This window comes from Pleurodeles waltl, chromosome 12 (genome assembly GCF_031143425.1).
Source record: "Pleurodeles waltl isolate 20211129_DDA chromosome 12, aPleWal1.hap1.20221129, whole genome shotgun sequence".
NCBI classification, from domain to species: Eukaryota; Metazoa; Chordata; class Amphibia; order Caudata; family Salamandridae; genus Pleurodeles; species Pleurodeles waltl.
In genome coordinates this window covers 593,202,674-593,220,537 of record NC_090451.1, presented here as the reverse complement: position 1 = coordinate 593,220,537, position 17,864 = coordinate 593,202,674, and the positions used below count along the sequence as shown (strand labels likewise).

Genomic DNA, 17,864 nt, shown 5'->3' with positions numbered 1-17,864 from the left:
CTTAGTTATCTGGTTTCTCTCAACACCTGCCTTTGCACTGATTTCAGACCAGAAAAAGTAGTTGTCAAGCCCATAAGCCCTTCACTTGCTGCCGATGTTTTTTTCATTTCCTTAAAAAAGCCTATGCCAGACAACTGTACTAAGTTATTTTCACTAGGGTAACACTGTCAGATGCAGACAACCTCGGCCGACTAAGTACTTTACCAGCTTTGGGAGAAACAGCACATTTCACTTTTCAAACACCATCTAACTGAAATTTGGCACCCATGTAACTCTAGTTTTAAATTTATATCTATACTTGTTAGCTGCCCTCTTACACAAAAAATGGCCATCTATCCATGCTGATGTATTCACTACTAGAAAAGAAATACAAAAGTCCACAGTTTTCAAAATCAGTTATCTCCCAATCCTGCTGGACTAACATACTCCCCACAATATTCTGATATCCCTCTATCGCATGATAAATTGCTGCAATTTATCTCTGAACCTCCTTCACTGCTATGTCATGTGATATGTGTGATATGTAATTTTAAAGGGATTTTTACATATGTGTATTGCTCGCTTACATATGTGTACCATAACACTAACACCACTAATATGCCTGCAATAGTGACAGCAGATATATTTCTCTCAATCATTAAGATATTAAAACACACATCACCCATTCTCTTCCTTCATTCTTCCCCCTATGAACTTCTCCTAATCCACTGGACAAAAAAATCCCTCAAAACTATATGAAGTGCTTTCTTTGTGCAGGTAGCCACTGATTTCTCAGCCAGCTCTAGAACGCTCACTTTGCAAGCCACAGAGCTAATCTAGCATATCAGGCTTCAGAAACATATAGGGGGTCATTCTGACCTTGGCGGACGGCGGAGGCCGTCCGCCAAGGTACCGCCGTCAGAACACCGCACCGCGGTCGAAAGACCGCGGCGGTGATTCTGACATTTGCCCTGTGCTGGCGGGCGGCCGCCAAAAGACCGCCCGCCAGCACAGGGCAAATCAACCTTCCCACTAGGATGCAGGCTCAGAATTGAGCCGGCGGAGTGGATAGGTGCGACGGGTGCAGTTGCACCCGTCGCGTATTTCAGTGTCTGCTGGGCAGACACTGAAATACTTTTTGGGGCCCTCTTACGGGGGCCCCTGCCGTGCCCATGCCATTGGCATGGGCACGGCAGGGGCCCCCAGGGGCCCCGCGGCACCCCCTACCGCCATCCTGTTCATGGCGGGAGAGCCGCCATGAACAGGATGGCGGTAGGGGGTGTCAGAATCCCCATGGCGGCGGAGCCCCCTCCACCGCCATGGAGGATTCAGACGGGCAGCGGAAAGTCGGCGGTACACCGCCGACTTTCCGTTTCTGGCCGCGGCTGAACCGCCGCGGTCAGAATGCCCAGCGGTGCACCGCCAGCCTGTTGGCTGTGCTACCGCCGACCTCCGCCATGGCGGTAATTACCGCCATGGTCAGAATGACCCCCATAGTCCTGCAGCCAGTTCATTAAATCTCTGTAACTACGAAAGAGATAAAGCATCCACAATGTTATTGTCCACCCCTGGCTCATTTCTTGCCTGAATTTATTTTTTAATTTTAGGCAAGCTAAGATAAAAACTGCAAAAGACTCAGAATTCTTTAATTTTTTACCTTCTGCCCAGTGATCAAAGATATCACTGTCTGGCTATCAGCAATAAATACCATTTTTTGAAAACGAAAACATTGTCCCATAGAACCATTGCAACTACCATAGGAAAAAACTCCAAAAAAACGATATTTCTCTCCTTTTCATCCAAAGTTAAGGGCTCAGCGCACCATCTTGCGTTTCAGAATTAGCCAAAAAACTCTTCAGCTGCGGCATCAGAGAATTAAATCTGAGCTTGCTTTTGGATTTCCTCATCCCAGGATAACAAGGTAACACTTTTGAACTCCTTCAGAAAAGAGACCAAAACTTTCCAATTTGTTTTCAACCCAGCATTTAATGTATGCTATAAAGAGGTCAGACTGCCCCTAACATACAGAAGCTGGGCCTCCTACAAAAAGGTATTCCCACCTGAAGTTACCCTGAAAGAAAAATACAATACACTCAACAAAACATTTCTTGACGACATTTTCCTGGTCCCCACTGCTTCCTCCAACATCAACAACAAAATGCTGACCTTGTTTCTTTGCACCATAGTTCTATTTTCAAAGTCTCAAGTTCATTACGCAGGAATGCCAGAACTGTACCTAGGTGTCTGGGACCTGAAAAACATGAAGGCCCGCCGGGCTACTGCATAATGCTTTTAAAATTCAAACAGCCCTTGACCAATCGAATTAATCTATCTCACCTACAAGGAGGATGTTGTCCAAATAATTAATGACTTGTTGAAGATCTGTCACCTGTCAACTTATTTTCTTAAGAAAAAATTCCATTAGAACCTTTCAACTAAAGAATGTAAATTATTTAATTACATATCAATGAAATAAATAATTATTAAATATTAAAATGCTAGTGATGTTTGGTTTAGCTCTGATGAAAACATGTATAAAGTAACTTCATATATCATAAATATTTACTAAACATATACCTTGATGTAACAAGGGGGGGAAGCACACTGCCTCTCATCCCAGTGCAGTTCACTCCATTCCATTCTGGTAAATGCAGTACGCTTACTTCAAAGTTGCTGTCGTTTTTCACCAAAGTTAGTGCAGGTAGTGCTGTATTCTCTAAACATGTGTTTCTGGGTTTAGCCCTTCATCAGTAGAGAGAAGAATTAGTAGAGAGCAGAGAAAAGTCATCGGGGGTTGCTGGTATGCTGGCCAAGTCTTCACAAGTCACAGTACCACTCCACAGGCACACAGGTACATTCCAAGAAAGCTTGTCAGCTCATTGGCTGAAGGGCGCCATATAAAAACAAGGAGTGAGGGAGCACACTGCGTCTTATCCCAGTGCAGTTCACCCTATTGCATCCTGGTAAATGCAGTACTCTTACTTCAAAGTTGCTGCAGTTTTTCACCAAAGTTGGTGCAGGTTGTGCTGTTATCTCTGAACACTTGTTTCTGGGCTTAGCCCTTCATCAGTAGAGAGCAGGAGTAGAAGAGAGCAGAGAAAAGTCATCTGGGGTTGCTGGTATGCAGCCCAGGTCTCCACAGGTACCTGTGCATCCCAAGTGAGCTCATCAGCTCATTGGCTCAAGGGAGCCTTTTAAACACAAGGGGGAAGGGAGCACATTGCCTCTCTTCCTAGCACAGTACACCCCATTGCATCCTGGTAAATGCAGTACGCTTACTTCAAAGTTGCTGTAGTTTTTCACCAAAGTTGGTGCAGGTAGTGCTTGTATCTCTAAACAAGGGTTTAGCCCTTCATCAGTAGAGATCAGAAGTAGCAGGGAGCAGAGAAAAGTCATCTGGGTGATAAGGTAATGTGCTGCACCATTTTAATGCATTTCTTCTAGATCAACAAGTTTTATTTTGCATTAATTTACATTTTCATTGTACTTGGAAATGTTTTAATATGTATTTAATAATTATTGAAACTTTTTTTTATTTTTCCCTTTACATTACTATAGAGGGATCTCAGCCCTGGTGGATACATTTACTAGTGGTAACTGTCCACTTATAACTTCAGTCTTACAAGTGTCCACCACCTGAACTGCAGGGGTTGAAACATGCAAGTCTGCTCTTAGGTGTAAAGGAAATTGTGCACAAAAAATGTGGATTTACACCTAGAGTAAATTTAGATGAGCCAACCTATCAGGTCCATAAACTGCATAATTTTCAAGTCAGTCAAAATTTACTTTTGCGAGAATAAAAACATCAGTTCAATTGTTGTTTGAGTATCAAATGATGCTCACAGTCATTTATTTGGGACCTAATTATAAGTAAGTGGACATTCCAGAGTTGGTAAATGTAAGTAGGGTCCAGGGACTGTCATGTAACCATCATAACATGGCAATAGATGGATATATTACCTAGCTCCTGGTTAGAGCGTTTGTTAATTTGGGAACTGCAAATATATTAGTTATAAAAAAAACAACAATTATTTTGCTAAGAAAGTGGACAATGATAGGGAAATAAAAATACTTCTACGTTCCAGTAGTCTCAATCCAGAAATGGCCTACCATCAAGCTATACATCATCTAAATAAAGCAATAATTGCATACATTAAAGTATCTGATGGTCAGTTTCCATTTGTTTGCTCTCTTTATAAGGTCGAGAATGCACATACAAGTGGCATTACTGAGAAGAGCTCTACAAGGGTTTACTCTGTAAACTTAGAAGCCACTGCCGACACGGAAATCTTTCAGAATCACGGAAATCAAAAGAGAAAGCTGCTGGAACCACCTCTCAAGGTTTGGAGAGAAATGCCTGTCAACTTACACAAAGTCTAGCTAGAAAGGTGTCAAAATTGTGTCCTGTGCACAGTGGGTGACAAAGAGAAAGCTCACAATTGTTTATATCTAACTGACTAATGATGGTGACCAAAGCATCAAACGTGAGAACAGAATGTGCAGCAAGGTAGTCAACTTAAGTGCAACCAAGTAAGTGTGAGCACATTTACTTTACTGCCACCTTTCCAAGCAAAAGCAATTGAATGGTCCCTGAAGAGGTCCAGGGAACGGTAAATGAGGCAGCAACGTGTGTCTTTTTAGGGCACCACAAGTATAGCTACTGACAAAGCATATGCCAGAAGAAGTGTCCGTTTGCCATTCTACAGGAAAGACGTATTCCTGAACAATACTATGTCACTGTGTGCTGAAGTCTCCAAGGAAAACAGTTGTCTCTCGTGGAGCACAGAGCAGTCACCCATGGTCGTTCAGTGTTGTGAAGGAAATTGAATGATCTTGTGGCTTGATAATAAGATGCCGGATGTATTATAGTGGGCAGTTCATGGTAGGCATTATAGTTGCTTTCATCACCAGCTACACCTCCGCTATGCTAGATAACCTTTAAGAATATACAAATCTTTTCATAGCCTTTTGGCTATAGATTACTACCTCTGGAAGATGAATGAAAATAATCAGGAAAATATGTTGTTGTGACTCTGCAGTGGGAATCACAGTAGAAACCCCAGTTGTCGAGGGGCTGTTCCTATTAAGACTTCAAACCCCTACTAGGTTTACTTAAAATGTAATTGCAAAGATAAGAACTGGGCTATGCAAAAGGACTAAATATATTGGTCTATATGCCTGCACAGTCCTGCACAGTCCCGTAAGCCAGATGGTCAGTGAAAAAGCTCCATAGCATAGTTTTTATGTAAGACCATCTTTATGTGTCTGAAGTGATCCACTTACTATCATCTTTAAAGATCAGAGGACAACTTGTGTGTGTGACAGCATGGGTGTATTTTGTGAAAGATAAACTGAATACTATGGCACGCAAAAATGTATTGTGTAGGGTTATTCCAGAATATACATGGAGGGCTAGCAAAGCCCATTTAAGATGGCAGTGCTAATAATGTATTTAATTGTCAATTAGAATTCCGCTTTCCTTCATTACAATGTGTGAAATATATAAAAGGAACAGTACAAGCAGCTTTCAACAATTTGAAAAAGGAGTCCTTCTAACAAGCTAGGATGGTGCACACACCCACAAAGCGACTATTAAACCATTAAATGAAGGTACAGGTGTCCTTACTTTCAGTCGTGTCGGCGAAAGCCATTTCTCGTCCTCAGGGTGCTGTCTCAATGAAGCATGTGCACAATCTGAAAAACATTTCACGTTATACAGAGCACAGTAAGACAACTGGACGCATTATACATCATCATCGATTTAGTACAATTATCACATCTGCTGAAGATGGCACCCGTTACAATAACAATGAACAGAATATATTGCCTATGATTCTATTAATAGCAGCCACGTGAACAAAAACTATAGAAATAAACAGCATATCCTGTGTAGGAGCGTGAGAAAGAGTGCAATTTTACTGTAAGCATCTCAATCCATGAACATTTCAGGATATTTTGCTTTCAGAGCTAAATCTGGTGCTGGTATGTTGCTTGACATTTTTGCAAGTGTACCTTGTGTGCCAAAAACACCAAACTCTTGCAAAATAACAGCTAGAGATGGTTCGAGCAAAATGTCTCTTACCAAGTCATTTTCTGTGCAAATTAGTCTTTAGTTGGCAAAGTTATGTAATGAGAAATACGAAGACATTTTGTGCAATGTGACAGTCGGCGATTTTACGGAATTGAGTACAGTAGTTAATAGTTTGCCCAGGCTCCCCTGTACATGTGGAAATAATCTTTGATTTTCCCTTCACCTTTTGTTTTGCAAACACATTTTTTAAGGTTAAATCAGAACATTTAAATAAAATCACATTTTTGATTTCCCTCTAATATTTCAGCAATGTATTTGTATTTAGTCTTCTGGATTTCTACAAATTGCGTACAGAACAAACAATTTACAACGTTCTTTGCAATTCTGAGAGTGTTCAGAAAAATATTACAGTTTTGCTACATACTGTTTTCATACCTTTTCTAAAATGCATTAAAATAGCACAAACAGTGCATTTGATATCCAATATCAAATATTACGCTGCCTCCATTTTTAAATCAGGCGTGGTATATTTTATTTTTGGTTGCAATTATTATAACGCGCCATCCTACCAGAAGGTGGCAGCATACTGTACACATCAGCAATAGTGAGAGATGCAAGCAGCTACAAGGAACAGCTGTAACATTTATGCACCAATCCTAAACAAATACAGTTAATTATCTACTTCAGAAAGACTTGAGAACACAAAACAAAGGTCATCTTCCTGCGCATGAGAAAATTAAAAAAGAGAAGAGCCAGAAGGCGCAATGATATTACAAAGGAGAAAAGGTTGAAGAAGGAGGAGCAGGTAGCCTGCAAAAAATGAGGTAACGAAGAGTGCAGCAATGAGAGCGAAGACCATTAAACAATAGGAAAAGAAATCCCAGAGTACAGCAGAGAGACAAAGGGCAGATCCCTTCTAAAGGACCCTTCACACTCCGACAGAGACTGCAGCCACCTTTCACCTTCTGCCATCCACTAAACAGCAAACTCGGGACGACGTATCACCATCCCTCTGCAACATAAAGTACCAATCACATTTCGAAGGGAATCCTGTCTCCTCTTTCCCCACTTCATTGTGTGGGCTCCATCCCTCCAATCTCATGACTGTCAGAAATGCACTTCCCTTGTCTAGAAAAACAACCTCACCTCCATCTGGTGCACATGTACAGGAAAGGGGCTTCAAAAACAGAATACACAAGCCTGTGTCACTCTGGGACTCACACACTGCATTCAGACTCCACTAGCATTCATGCATATACCCAGGCACACGGATCTTGGCGCTAGGAATCTGGATTCACTGTTGGCAGCAGATCGTTTGGTGAGTGGCCAGTGAAACCCATCCCATCTTCCAGGTAAAAAGGCTTTGTCAGACTATAAGTACTACAAAACAAGGTAGACTGCTATCAATGCGCTACAAATGTGAAACCCATAACGGAGACTGTGGTCCTACTGTCATTATGAGTGCTCTCCTGGTGCACCCCTCCACTTCCTTACAAGCCCAGAAGTCATCGTAAATCCAGGGTAGGTCAAGGGCTTTGCAAACACACTGGATCATTGTAAGGAAGGGGCAAAATACAAAAAACACGATAATAGCTTTTCGCAGTTTGGCACACAGTGCAGGGAACACGGCTATGCCATGCAGGAGACATTTCCGGCCTAAAAAGACCCATGTAAGGAAATGTCACAGAAGATATTGGATAGGCCAGTTAAGGTGTTTTCAGTGGTCACCCATAAACTCACTACTGTCGTTCCAACACCACATGGCAAAACTGAATACAACTAATAATTCATCTGCCAGCTTTAGAGATGGCGTTCTCCTGACATGGTTGTGAGAAAGCAATAAAAACTGCCTTGGCATTGACCTTTATCACAGGCAATGTAATACATTAGTTCCTTTCCAACATCTAGTGTAACGTAAACATAATTGTACAGTGTGATGATACCGATACGATGTGCCGATTTTAGAAATTATAGAAACCTAGGGTGGCACACAGATCATAGGTTAGACAGTCAGGTTTTTAAGCCGTTTCTTAAGAATATTAGTGATTTAACTGTCTATGTGAAAAGATGAAACCGCCATAGGTAAAACCATGAATGAGTACACGAAACAACCTTTCTTTCTAAACCTGCAAGTATAGTTCTTTCAATGACAATGATTGTAGCTTGCTAACTCTGAGCAATGGTGCTCTTGCTATGTTAACAATGTTGTTTAAATCAATGGAAGGTTCTGGAATGGACCACTATGGGATGACTCTCTTTACACGGTTTAAAAATCCTTAATTACAACTATACTAAAAGTTAAAGCATACCTCTCTGTTGCATGCATGAAGGCATAGTTGATAACTGTACCCTTTTTCATGTGTACATCAAACCTGCTTTTTGCAATGCAAATGATACTTAAGATACTAGAATTGAAGCTTACAATAGATCAACATGCACCGAACACCAGTACGTGTCAAATCATTTTAATTTCTGTTTGACCTGCCCACAGGAGCTTTTTTGGTTTGGTCATTGGTAGAATAATCATTCTTCCTGTTCCAAATGGTGCACTGGAAACAGAGTCACCTACTCAAGGACTTCAGGTGCCAAAGAGGTTGGCGGACTGCTTGTGGTTTTGGGTGTAGAACATGCAAACCCTCTTGCTGACTTAGAAGGTCTGTTAGATATGGAAACTTGCAGAATAGATCAATTGACATGTCTAGAATATGAGTGTATTGTGATTGTTCTCCCCAAGTGGACTCTCTTTCTATTATATTCATTGGTGCTTTACTCATCTTACAGATGACATAGGGAGTAGCAGCTAAGGAGCAAAAAGCCCAGACAATTGATAATAATCGTGCTACTCACTGCGCATTTCACAGTATCTGGGTGTTTAGATTCATTGAGGTATAAACGTGTCATTTTGTGTTCTGATTAATTACAAATATATCAAAATGTGTTGTGTGTTGCTTATGCTGATCACTATAAATGAAGTGGGGACTGGGAGATTATCTGGTCCAGTGCACAGTCTCCCTAGGATAAACCTATAATATCAATCAGGGTGCACTGTTCCACACTAGAGAAAAAATATAAGGCAACCTATGTTTGTACTGAGTATCCTCAGGAGAGCCCTCAAGCACCCACTTGGGTGACTGATATCATCATCGGGCTTACTCCTCGCCAGACTGGTGCTGCAATGCCTGGCGGGCAACCCAGCAATCTGGGTGGCACTCAACCATAGTGAAATTGTTAACAACACGGGTCTGTAAAAACTAAATAAAGCAAGGAGAGTGTAGAAAACAAGACAGAGTACTTAAAATTAGCTCTGACTCTAAGCTATTATTTTTAATGCGATAGAGGAAGGGTTCAGGCCAAGATTAAAAACAAAGATTTCAGAATGTTAACTGGAAATAATGTACCAGGACATTCTATGAAAAGGGAAGGTAGTTTACCTCATCCTACATGGTCAACATGTTTCGCGTCTATGGTTGGTCACAAAGTGATCCCGTGACGCTTCTTCAGGACCTACGAAAAAACAGTCTTTAATAATTAAACTACTTCTCCTATGTGTCAGAAATTAATTAAGTGCATTTATAGTCACTTACAGAGTAGGAGACAAAGTATGTCTATATCAGTTGGTCAGTACAGTCGCCCTGTATATAATCAAAAAGACACATAACAGTTAGTGCCAGCGGACAACGCAGACAAAAAACGAAACACGAAAACACATACAATTTCAGAAAATGACAGTTGTGGTCACCCATAATCTGTGAATAGTCAATGTACACTTATGTAAGTAAAGTTTGGTCAATCAAACAAATTTGTAAGTTGATGCAATGCTTACCATCCCTTATTAGTGATTGGGCTCCTTAGGTCTGCGCTAGCATCAACCAAGGAGGTTCAACTGAATAAAAATAATAATGGTATAAGGTAATTAAGCATTGCAACAGATGTTTGGAGATATGTATTTGAACAAGTTAATTTTCAGACTCGTATTAGTAGTTATAATGTTAAATGCGTATGTACACACATCTAGATAAAACCACTCATTTATGATGTTTAATGAAAGTACTGTGGAGGAGCAAAAAGGGTATATGACCCTGTCTCTTATGATAAAAGATATAACTGCCGAACTGGTTATGCAATATTATAAGAGTAAGGTCTAGAGATTATCAAAAAAGTCTCCATAACAGGTCGAGTCCATACGGAGGCAATTGCCCAGGAGAGCGGAGACTTTGAGGTAAAAGAGGTTACCCTGTATGGGAATAAGTCTACTGATGTAGCAATACCGTCCGTTGTGCATGCTCATTATGCCCGGTAAGCCCTCACTTACTTTTGAAACTTCCTTGGCTTGTCTGGGGACCTACCCCTGCCGCGCGCCTGTAGACGGCGTTTCAGCGTAGCTCGGGATTATTTAAACAAGCGCTAGATAGCGCGACCGTTCCGGATCCAACCAGCTGGTTGTTCCGGGTTTACAAAAATAGACATAGGACTACCATTGTGGCGGCCATATTGGGTAGTCCGTCGATGGTGAAAGCTTCCAATGTCAATATTAGCCCCGTAGAAGAACGGAATGAATAGTGGGGGCCATCTTATAAAAGGTTATAAGGATATGTAAGAAGGGGCACAGAGCGATGGAAATGTTCCTAAGATTACCCTTTCTTTGTTTTGGATTTAAGGAGGTAGTACTTTGGTCCAGTAGTGATATTAAAAGCTTATTGTCCTAAAAAAATTTTTTAAAGGATTTTCAAAGAAAGGATTATTGAATGCTGATCACCCATTCATGTAAATCTTAATCATGCCGTCTCAAAGGTTCTATGAAATCCTTATCCACCCACCAGCAGATGTTCTGTAAGAGGTGTACGCATTCTTGCAACTGGCACTAGTCCTGGCCAGACCAGGATCACCATTACCTTGATGGGAAAGAGGGCACCCGAGTTCGATTGTTGGAGCAGTGATGTACAGGAATGGTCATTAGCTGAGGCATCACACATGAAGCTCAGTAGGTGAGGGGACAAGGTGGTTGAGGACCTCGCAGTCTGGAGGGACCTTTGTGGCTCACACCTAGACCCCGAGGTTGCTACGGCATCCATGGATAGCAAAGGCTTAGATGATGATGGGGATGATGGAGCAAACAAAGGCAGGGATGGAACTCCTCTTGGAGGTGTGAAACTACTTGATGTGTCTATGTGTGGAGATAGGCGGTCTCCTGCTTGGGGTTTAAGAAATAATGTATGGATTGATTGGCTACTAATATACTCTCCTGAGACGTGCCCGCTATGCTCTATGTCTCACTCTCCAAACACCTCTCGTTGTTTATTGTAAAAGTGAAAATAAAGGTTTTAAAAATAAATAATCATTACTCACTTAAAACTCATAAGACACCTGATACAAGGCATTAATAGCCCTAATATGTTCCAAAATCCATTCCTTCAGTGATCTATTAGTACTACCAATTACTCTGATCCATATTTGCATATAATAGCATACACAAAGCAGAACGTTATGTTTGTATGCATTTTGTAGGAAATGGCTGTGTTATATTAAAATGTTAATTTCTTGTCCTCAGATTATCACCATATGCTACAATTGCCACATTTGAAAATACCTCTACCAACCTGCTTGAGCCAGTTATCCAGTTCCTTTTGCCTTTAAAAAAGTAGGGCTGACTATATTTCGCAAAGTCAGGCCGCTTATAATTGTAATACTTGGTTTCTTGGTGACCCAACAAGCTGTCTTGGAATCACTACATACCAGTGTCTATAGAGGATACCATTAAACCTGCCAGTGTCGGGCCATATGACGTAATTACCCTAGTTATATCTTCTTTCTTTACATGCCCTTCTTATTCTCACTCAGTGTACTCCCCCTGTTCAAAAGTGCAGATATATAGGAAGCATGTTTAATGATTTGTTCATCATATCCTATTCTCCTGAATCATTCCTCTAAGTCTCTAATGTTGCTCAAAACTTCATGTTCCTGACTGCAATTTCGCCTGGCCAAAACTCACCGTAGGGTATACCATTAAATTTTTTTTTGTTTCATAATTTTTAATTGAACATGTAATCAAAGTATAATTAAAAATAGGCATATCCAGTACAGCAAAGTAGAAGGCATCAGTCACGGATGCATAATCGAAGCTCGAGGCATGGCAATGTAATGACACTTTGTATACAGCTGCTATGGGTCCAAGTCTGAGAGGACCGGTTAGAAGTCAACCTAGTTGGGGGGAGGTATATGTTGGTGTATGCGGGGGAGGCTAGGGGACAGGAGACACAGCTACTGATGCAATAAAGGAGAGGGTGGGTATTTTGTGCGGGTGTCTCATCCGCAAGTGTGAGGCGGTGACTGTCCCAAAATCTGCCTAGACGCATGGGGGAAGTGCACCACTCATCATAAGGGTGAGGGTAAACAAGCTAGATGGAATGGGGATAGGGCATGTCTGCTGAACAATAGTAGGGCCTTGCGTAATGTGATAGTGGGTGAGGAGTAAGGGGAACAATCGAGGGCCGGAGAAATATCTGGATACCTTATAACACACTAACATTAACATAGGGGGAGCTGGAAAGACCTGTAAGGCTGGGCGATGGGAGGGAGGGAAGGGCAGAGTGAGAAGGGAGAAAAAAAGGGGGTCAGGGAAGGGGGCAGAAGAGAGATGGGGAGCAGGCTGGGGGGAGAGGGAGGAAATTGCTCTGAGCCCATCATCGTGGGTAGGGGGTTTTGGGGAGCACCAGTGACGAAGGATGCAAAGTTTAGCAGTAGCGAGTGCAGTGTGGAGTAAGTGGGCTTGTGGGTGGGTCAGAGCAGGGATGTTTGCGGCCTTGTGTAAGAAGATCAGAGCACGCGAGAGTGGGACCCAGAGAGGAAGGCTCTTTCGCAGTGACCTTCCCACCACTTCCCAGTAGGGCGTGGTTGAGGAGCAGTCACAAACGATATGTATCAAGTCGCAGTGGGCATTAGGGTAGCTCCAACACTGGACATGAGGCAAAAGGCCTGCCGCTCTCAGTTTAGCCGGAGTCCAATACCAGTCATGGAGTGTTTTGAACAGGCAGAATTTCATGCACAATTTCCTGGCTCCACAATCACGGGCCTCTAGGAGTTACACCGATTCCTTCATGTTGAATTCTGTTTGAAGTTTTGCTTGCCAGGCGCTATGAAGCGTGTTTAAGAGGGATAGGGTGAAAAGATGGCGAATCAAGAGAGCATGAAGGCCCAACATCACCGCACATTTGCAGATAAGAGAGCACTGGGGAGGATGGTAGGGACCATTGGCGGAGCCCCAGGCATTAATTGAAGCAGTGTTGTAGTTGCATGTATTTCCAGGCTTGAGGGGAGGCCTTATTCTGCGCATAGGGTGGCAAAAGATTTGAGGGTCCCGTTGGCAATGACCTGTCCCAAGTGTGTGATACCTGCATCAGGCCATTCCCTCCATTCCAGCATTTGACCCCCCTGTGCATAGCCTGGCATTGCCCCAGCGTGGTGCTTACTCGTGGAGGTGCACGTCCACGCCTAACAAGCAATGGACGCGTTGTTAGGATCTCACCATAGCTTGTACCAGAGGATGAGAAGCTCGGATTCTGGCATCCCCGGCACCATAGAGCAAGTCCACTCTATGTGGGCTACGCGGGAGGTTACGTTCTATTTAGACCCATTGCGGTGCGTCTACCATCCGTGGACGCAGGTAGCTGAGTTGCGAGAGGTGAAGGGACAGCACATATTGCTCCACACAGGGGAGGCCGAAACCTCAGAAGAAACAATGAGCCATCAGTTTACTGCTAGATAAATGGGGTCACACCGATCCCCATATGAATGAGCCAATGCTGCGATCAATGGCTTGCAAGGTGGGGAGCGTAGAAAGTATGGGTAGCATGCCAAGGACGTAAGTGAAAAGGGGCAAAGATACCATCTGCACTGCCTGCACCCTGCCCCATAAGGAGCCACCTAGTTGCGACCATTTCGCAAAATCCCTTTTGGGTGCGTTCGATCAGCAGGTCCTGGTTATTAGCCATAATGTTGTCCAGGTCCCTATTGATATAGATGCCCAGGTACTTAAGTCAGGACTGTGTCCAGAGGGCAGGGAAAGCCACAAATGCCGCTTTGGTGGTGAGGCGAAATATGGGCAGTGCCTTGCTTTTGTCCCAGTTTATCCTGTATCCCGCTAAAACTGCAAAGTTGGTGAGGAGGCCCCAAAGCTTCGAAAGAGAATGCTGGAGATCGGTAAGGGTGAGCAAAACATCATCAGCCTATAGATAGACCTTGGTTGTGCCCCCATGGACAGAGACACCCGAGATAACTGGATCCTGTCAGATGGCAGCTGCCAGCAGTTCCATAGCAAGGAGGAATAGGAATGGTGAAAGGGGGATACCATTCAATTTCATACTGAGGTGCACACTACTGGCATGGAGTATTGCATTACATGATGTTGCCTTTCTTTGTAGTCTTCTCTCAATTCTGTTCTCCTTAATGTAAATGTCCATGTCCAAAAACTAAATTTTCTCAGCATCATAACACAGAGTAATTTTTTAATTGTAGGGGTTATCACTCAGGTAAGCGGAAACCTGAAGTAATCATTTTGTAGAACCAGTCCATATCAACAAGATATCATCAATAAACAAGCCCCAATAAAAATGTAATCAGTCCATTCAGCCCGTTCCATGCACACAATGTGTTGTTCTTCGTACCACACCATGAAGAGGCAGGTATATAAAGGGGGAAATCAAGAACCCTCAGTATTGTTTATACCAGTTGTTCTCAAATAGAAAAACACTGACATAATTAAGTCAGCCATTTTAAGGATCACTGACTTAATAGCATGGAAAGCAACATCGTTGACAAAAATATTGTGTCAAAAATACTGTACATAATATTGTGCTCCTATATTTATAACGGTAAGTACTAAAATATCGGTAAAAATATAGTTGACACTGATACCGCCCGAAAATAGACAAAATATTGTTTGTTAATGTAAATAGTTTGAAGTAAAAATGTTAAATATTTTAATATGTAAATGTAATATATTGTGAATTAAATATATTTCACATATATTTCATAATATATATAAATATCTACTTATATAAACACAAAAACACATATATATATATATACATAAATAGTACAAGCGTAACATAATTAATACAAATATGTATTTACATTCTATTTTTTTTAAATGACCTAATATGAATATACATATATAAACATACATAATATAACACAATGAATAAAAAATATTTATTTTACATTACATTCTTTGTTTTACATTTACGTATATATTATATAATGTAAAATAAATATTTGTATTACTATTGCACTAGATATATATATATATGTATATATATATATATATATATATAATTTGACTGGAAAAAAACAAAGGTTACAGGGACGTTATAGTTAGGTTCTGAATCTACTAGCACAAAACCACAGAAATTCAGCAGTTATAGTTATTTCAAGTAACTATGGCTCATGCCCTAAGGTAACTATAACTCGCACCCCGTCATGCAGTTTTTCTTCAATAACTTGACTGCTAATGTTACATTCAGAATTTTAATGATGTTATAAAAGTTGTTATGAATGCTGTAATATCTGGGGTAATTAGAAGTGCATGGCAAAGTCGCGAGTTGTAGTTACCTTAGGGTGCGAGTCACAGTTACTTTAAATAACTATAACTGCTGAATTTTTATGGTTTTATATGAGTAAATTCAGAACCTAACTATGACGTCCCTGTAACCTTTTTTTGTGAATTTCTATGTTTCTTTCAATGTAAAGTAATTTTAATTATTATATGTTAATTCAACCACCACCGCGCAGAGGTTGGCCTGCGCCCTGCCCCTGCGGGCAAGCCCCTATAACCACACAACCCTGCACCACTTACAAAAAAAATGTTCTGACGAATTGAAATAAAAAATGCATGTGAGAAGTGCAAATAGATAGATCACCTTTCTGCATGTACCTTAAATATTTGAAGTTGAAAATAATTTAAAGCTGAGAAATGACAACTGACACATCTAGACTAAAACCCTCAACCTTCTGTCTGAGGGTCTGAGACTTTAACCACAGGGGCACAGATGACTCCTTACTATGCAGTGTCCAGACCTCTCTCTGACATTCAATCCAAAGATTGTGATGGGAAAAGACTTACATGCTTCATCACTAGGAGTGTTTAACATTCAAAACAAGAGTAAATAAACAGATACACTGCCATGAGATACCAGGATCTGAACCCACAACCAACTGAGTGACAGTCCTAGAGCTTTACCAGTAGGCTGCAGGTGACACTGTTCTGCTGTGCATCAAATCGTGACTCTAACATTAGTAGGCAATATTTTGCTAGTGTGACGCTCTGAAGTCCTTATATTGAGAGACAGACCATTGAAATAGCAATCTCTCTCTCTCTCTCTCTTCCATCCCATTATGGGAATTATATTTGCTTTTGCTTGGCGGGAGCTGTTATCTACCGCCAACCAAAAGCAAACAGCTACCTCCCGAGGGAGAGCACCTCAGGAGGTAGCAGGAGCTGGCCCTGGGGGGGTGGCATTCCACTGGGCCATTCATGGCTCCAAGAGGAGGTCCACACTGACCCCCTCCATGTTTTTAACTTTGCCCTGGGGAGGTGGTGGTCCCTGGGGGTCCACGACATTTCCCTTCTTTAACTCATTTTGTAGCCCCAAAGAGGTGATGGTCCTCGGGGCATGGAGGGGGGGTCTGCAGGACCCCTTGGTATGTTTATATTTATTGTTGCCCCGGCTGGTGGTGGTCCCCAAGGTGTGGGGAGCCATGCACACCACCCCAGCATACTGTCTAAAAATAGCCATGGGGAGGTAGTGGTCCCCGGGACATGGGAGGTCCGCAGGACCCCCCCCTTATATTTGTATTGCATGTTGCCCCAGGGAGATGGTGGTCCCATGGGCACAGGGGCCACAAGGACCCCCATACTTTTTCAAAATACTCCAGCGGAGGTGGTGGTCCCTGGGACTTGTAAAAACAATAGATGGGGGCCCTGTCCACCCCCCTCCTTTTTTTTAACCCATAAAGCCCCCGGGACCTGGCCCACTGGTGGCCAAAGCATTTTTAGATGCTGGGGGCTGTTTTGTTTCCTGAATTCACACTGAAATTCGCAGAGATTCCCACGCCCATGCACCAAGGCTAGGGGGCTAGGGTAATGGTATCCTACACCCTTTTCCCTTTTTTCATTTTTTTTTTTTTTTTTTAAGACTCGGCTGAAACCGATATTCATAATGGCTACAACACCTCCTAGTTAAAGTGTTGGCAGCCAATCAGATCTCTGCACGAGATCAGGAGGATTTGTGAAGCCTTCGTGTCTTTAGATATACAAATTAGTTTTCCCTTTTATTTCTCTCAAACTGCTGTACAGATTTACACCGAACAGCAAAAAGCGTAATCTGCATACCGAAAGCTACCTTTCTGCCAAATACAGTGCAATTCCATCCAGCGGTTCAGGTTGAACTCGTGTTCAAACCTCCTATGGAGATTAAAATGGGAAAATCACTTTTTGTAACCACCACCCTTCTCAGCCCCTGCTGACAGATCACCCCAAAACTTCCCATGCCCAACAAGATTCTTGGGCACCCTTTTTTGGAAAATTTCGTGAAGATTCGACAAACAGTGTCAAAAGTATAGGCAAGGCAAAAAACGCTTTTTCTATTGAAACTAGGTCCTAAATATTACTACTTACTGGTGACCGCAAGTAGATACACATATACAAGGAGGTGGTTAGGTTAAAGTATAGTAATGAAAATTACTTTATGTTAGAAAAAACCTTAGAAATTCACTGAAAAAACAAATCTTACAGGTACGTTATAGTTAGGAAATAGAATTACAAAAAAACATAGAAATTCACCTAAAAAAAACAAAGGTA

General features: G+C 41.9%; 1 protein-coding gene across 4 annotated transcripts in view; it reads right to left on the bottom strand.

Moving 5' to 3' along the window:
* Positions 1-17,864, bottom strand: part of LOC138268282 (NACHT, LRR and PYD domains-containing protein 12-like) — a 368,481-nt gene that overhangs the window by 275,889 nt on the left and 74,728 nt on the right. For 2 of the 4 annotated variants that reach the window (XM_069217780.1, XM_069217776.1), the window contains one exon: positions 5,606-5,673. In XM_069217780.1, coding sequence (XP_069073881.1) covers positions 5,606-5,630 — 25 coding nt within the window. In that variant the 5' untranslated portion in view covers positions 5,631-5,673. Of the gene's footprint in view, positions 1-5,605; positions 5,674-9,441; positions 9,515-9,594; positions 9,643-17,864 lie in introns of all 4 variants that reach the window. The other 2 variants (XM_069217777.1, XM_069217778.1) reach the window with 2 other exon arrangements.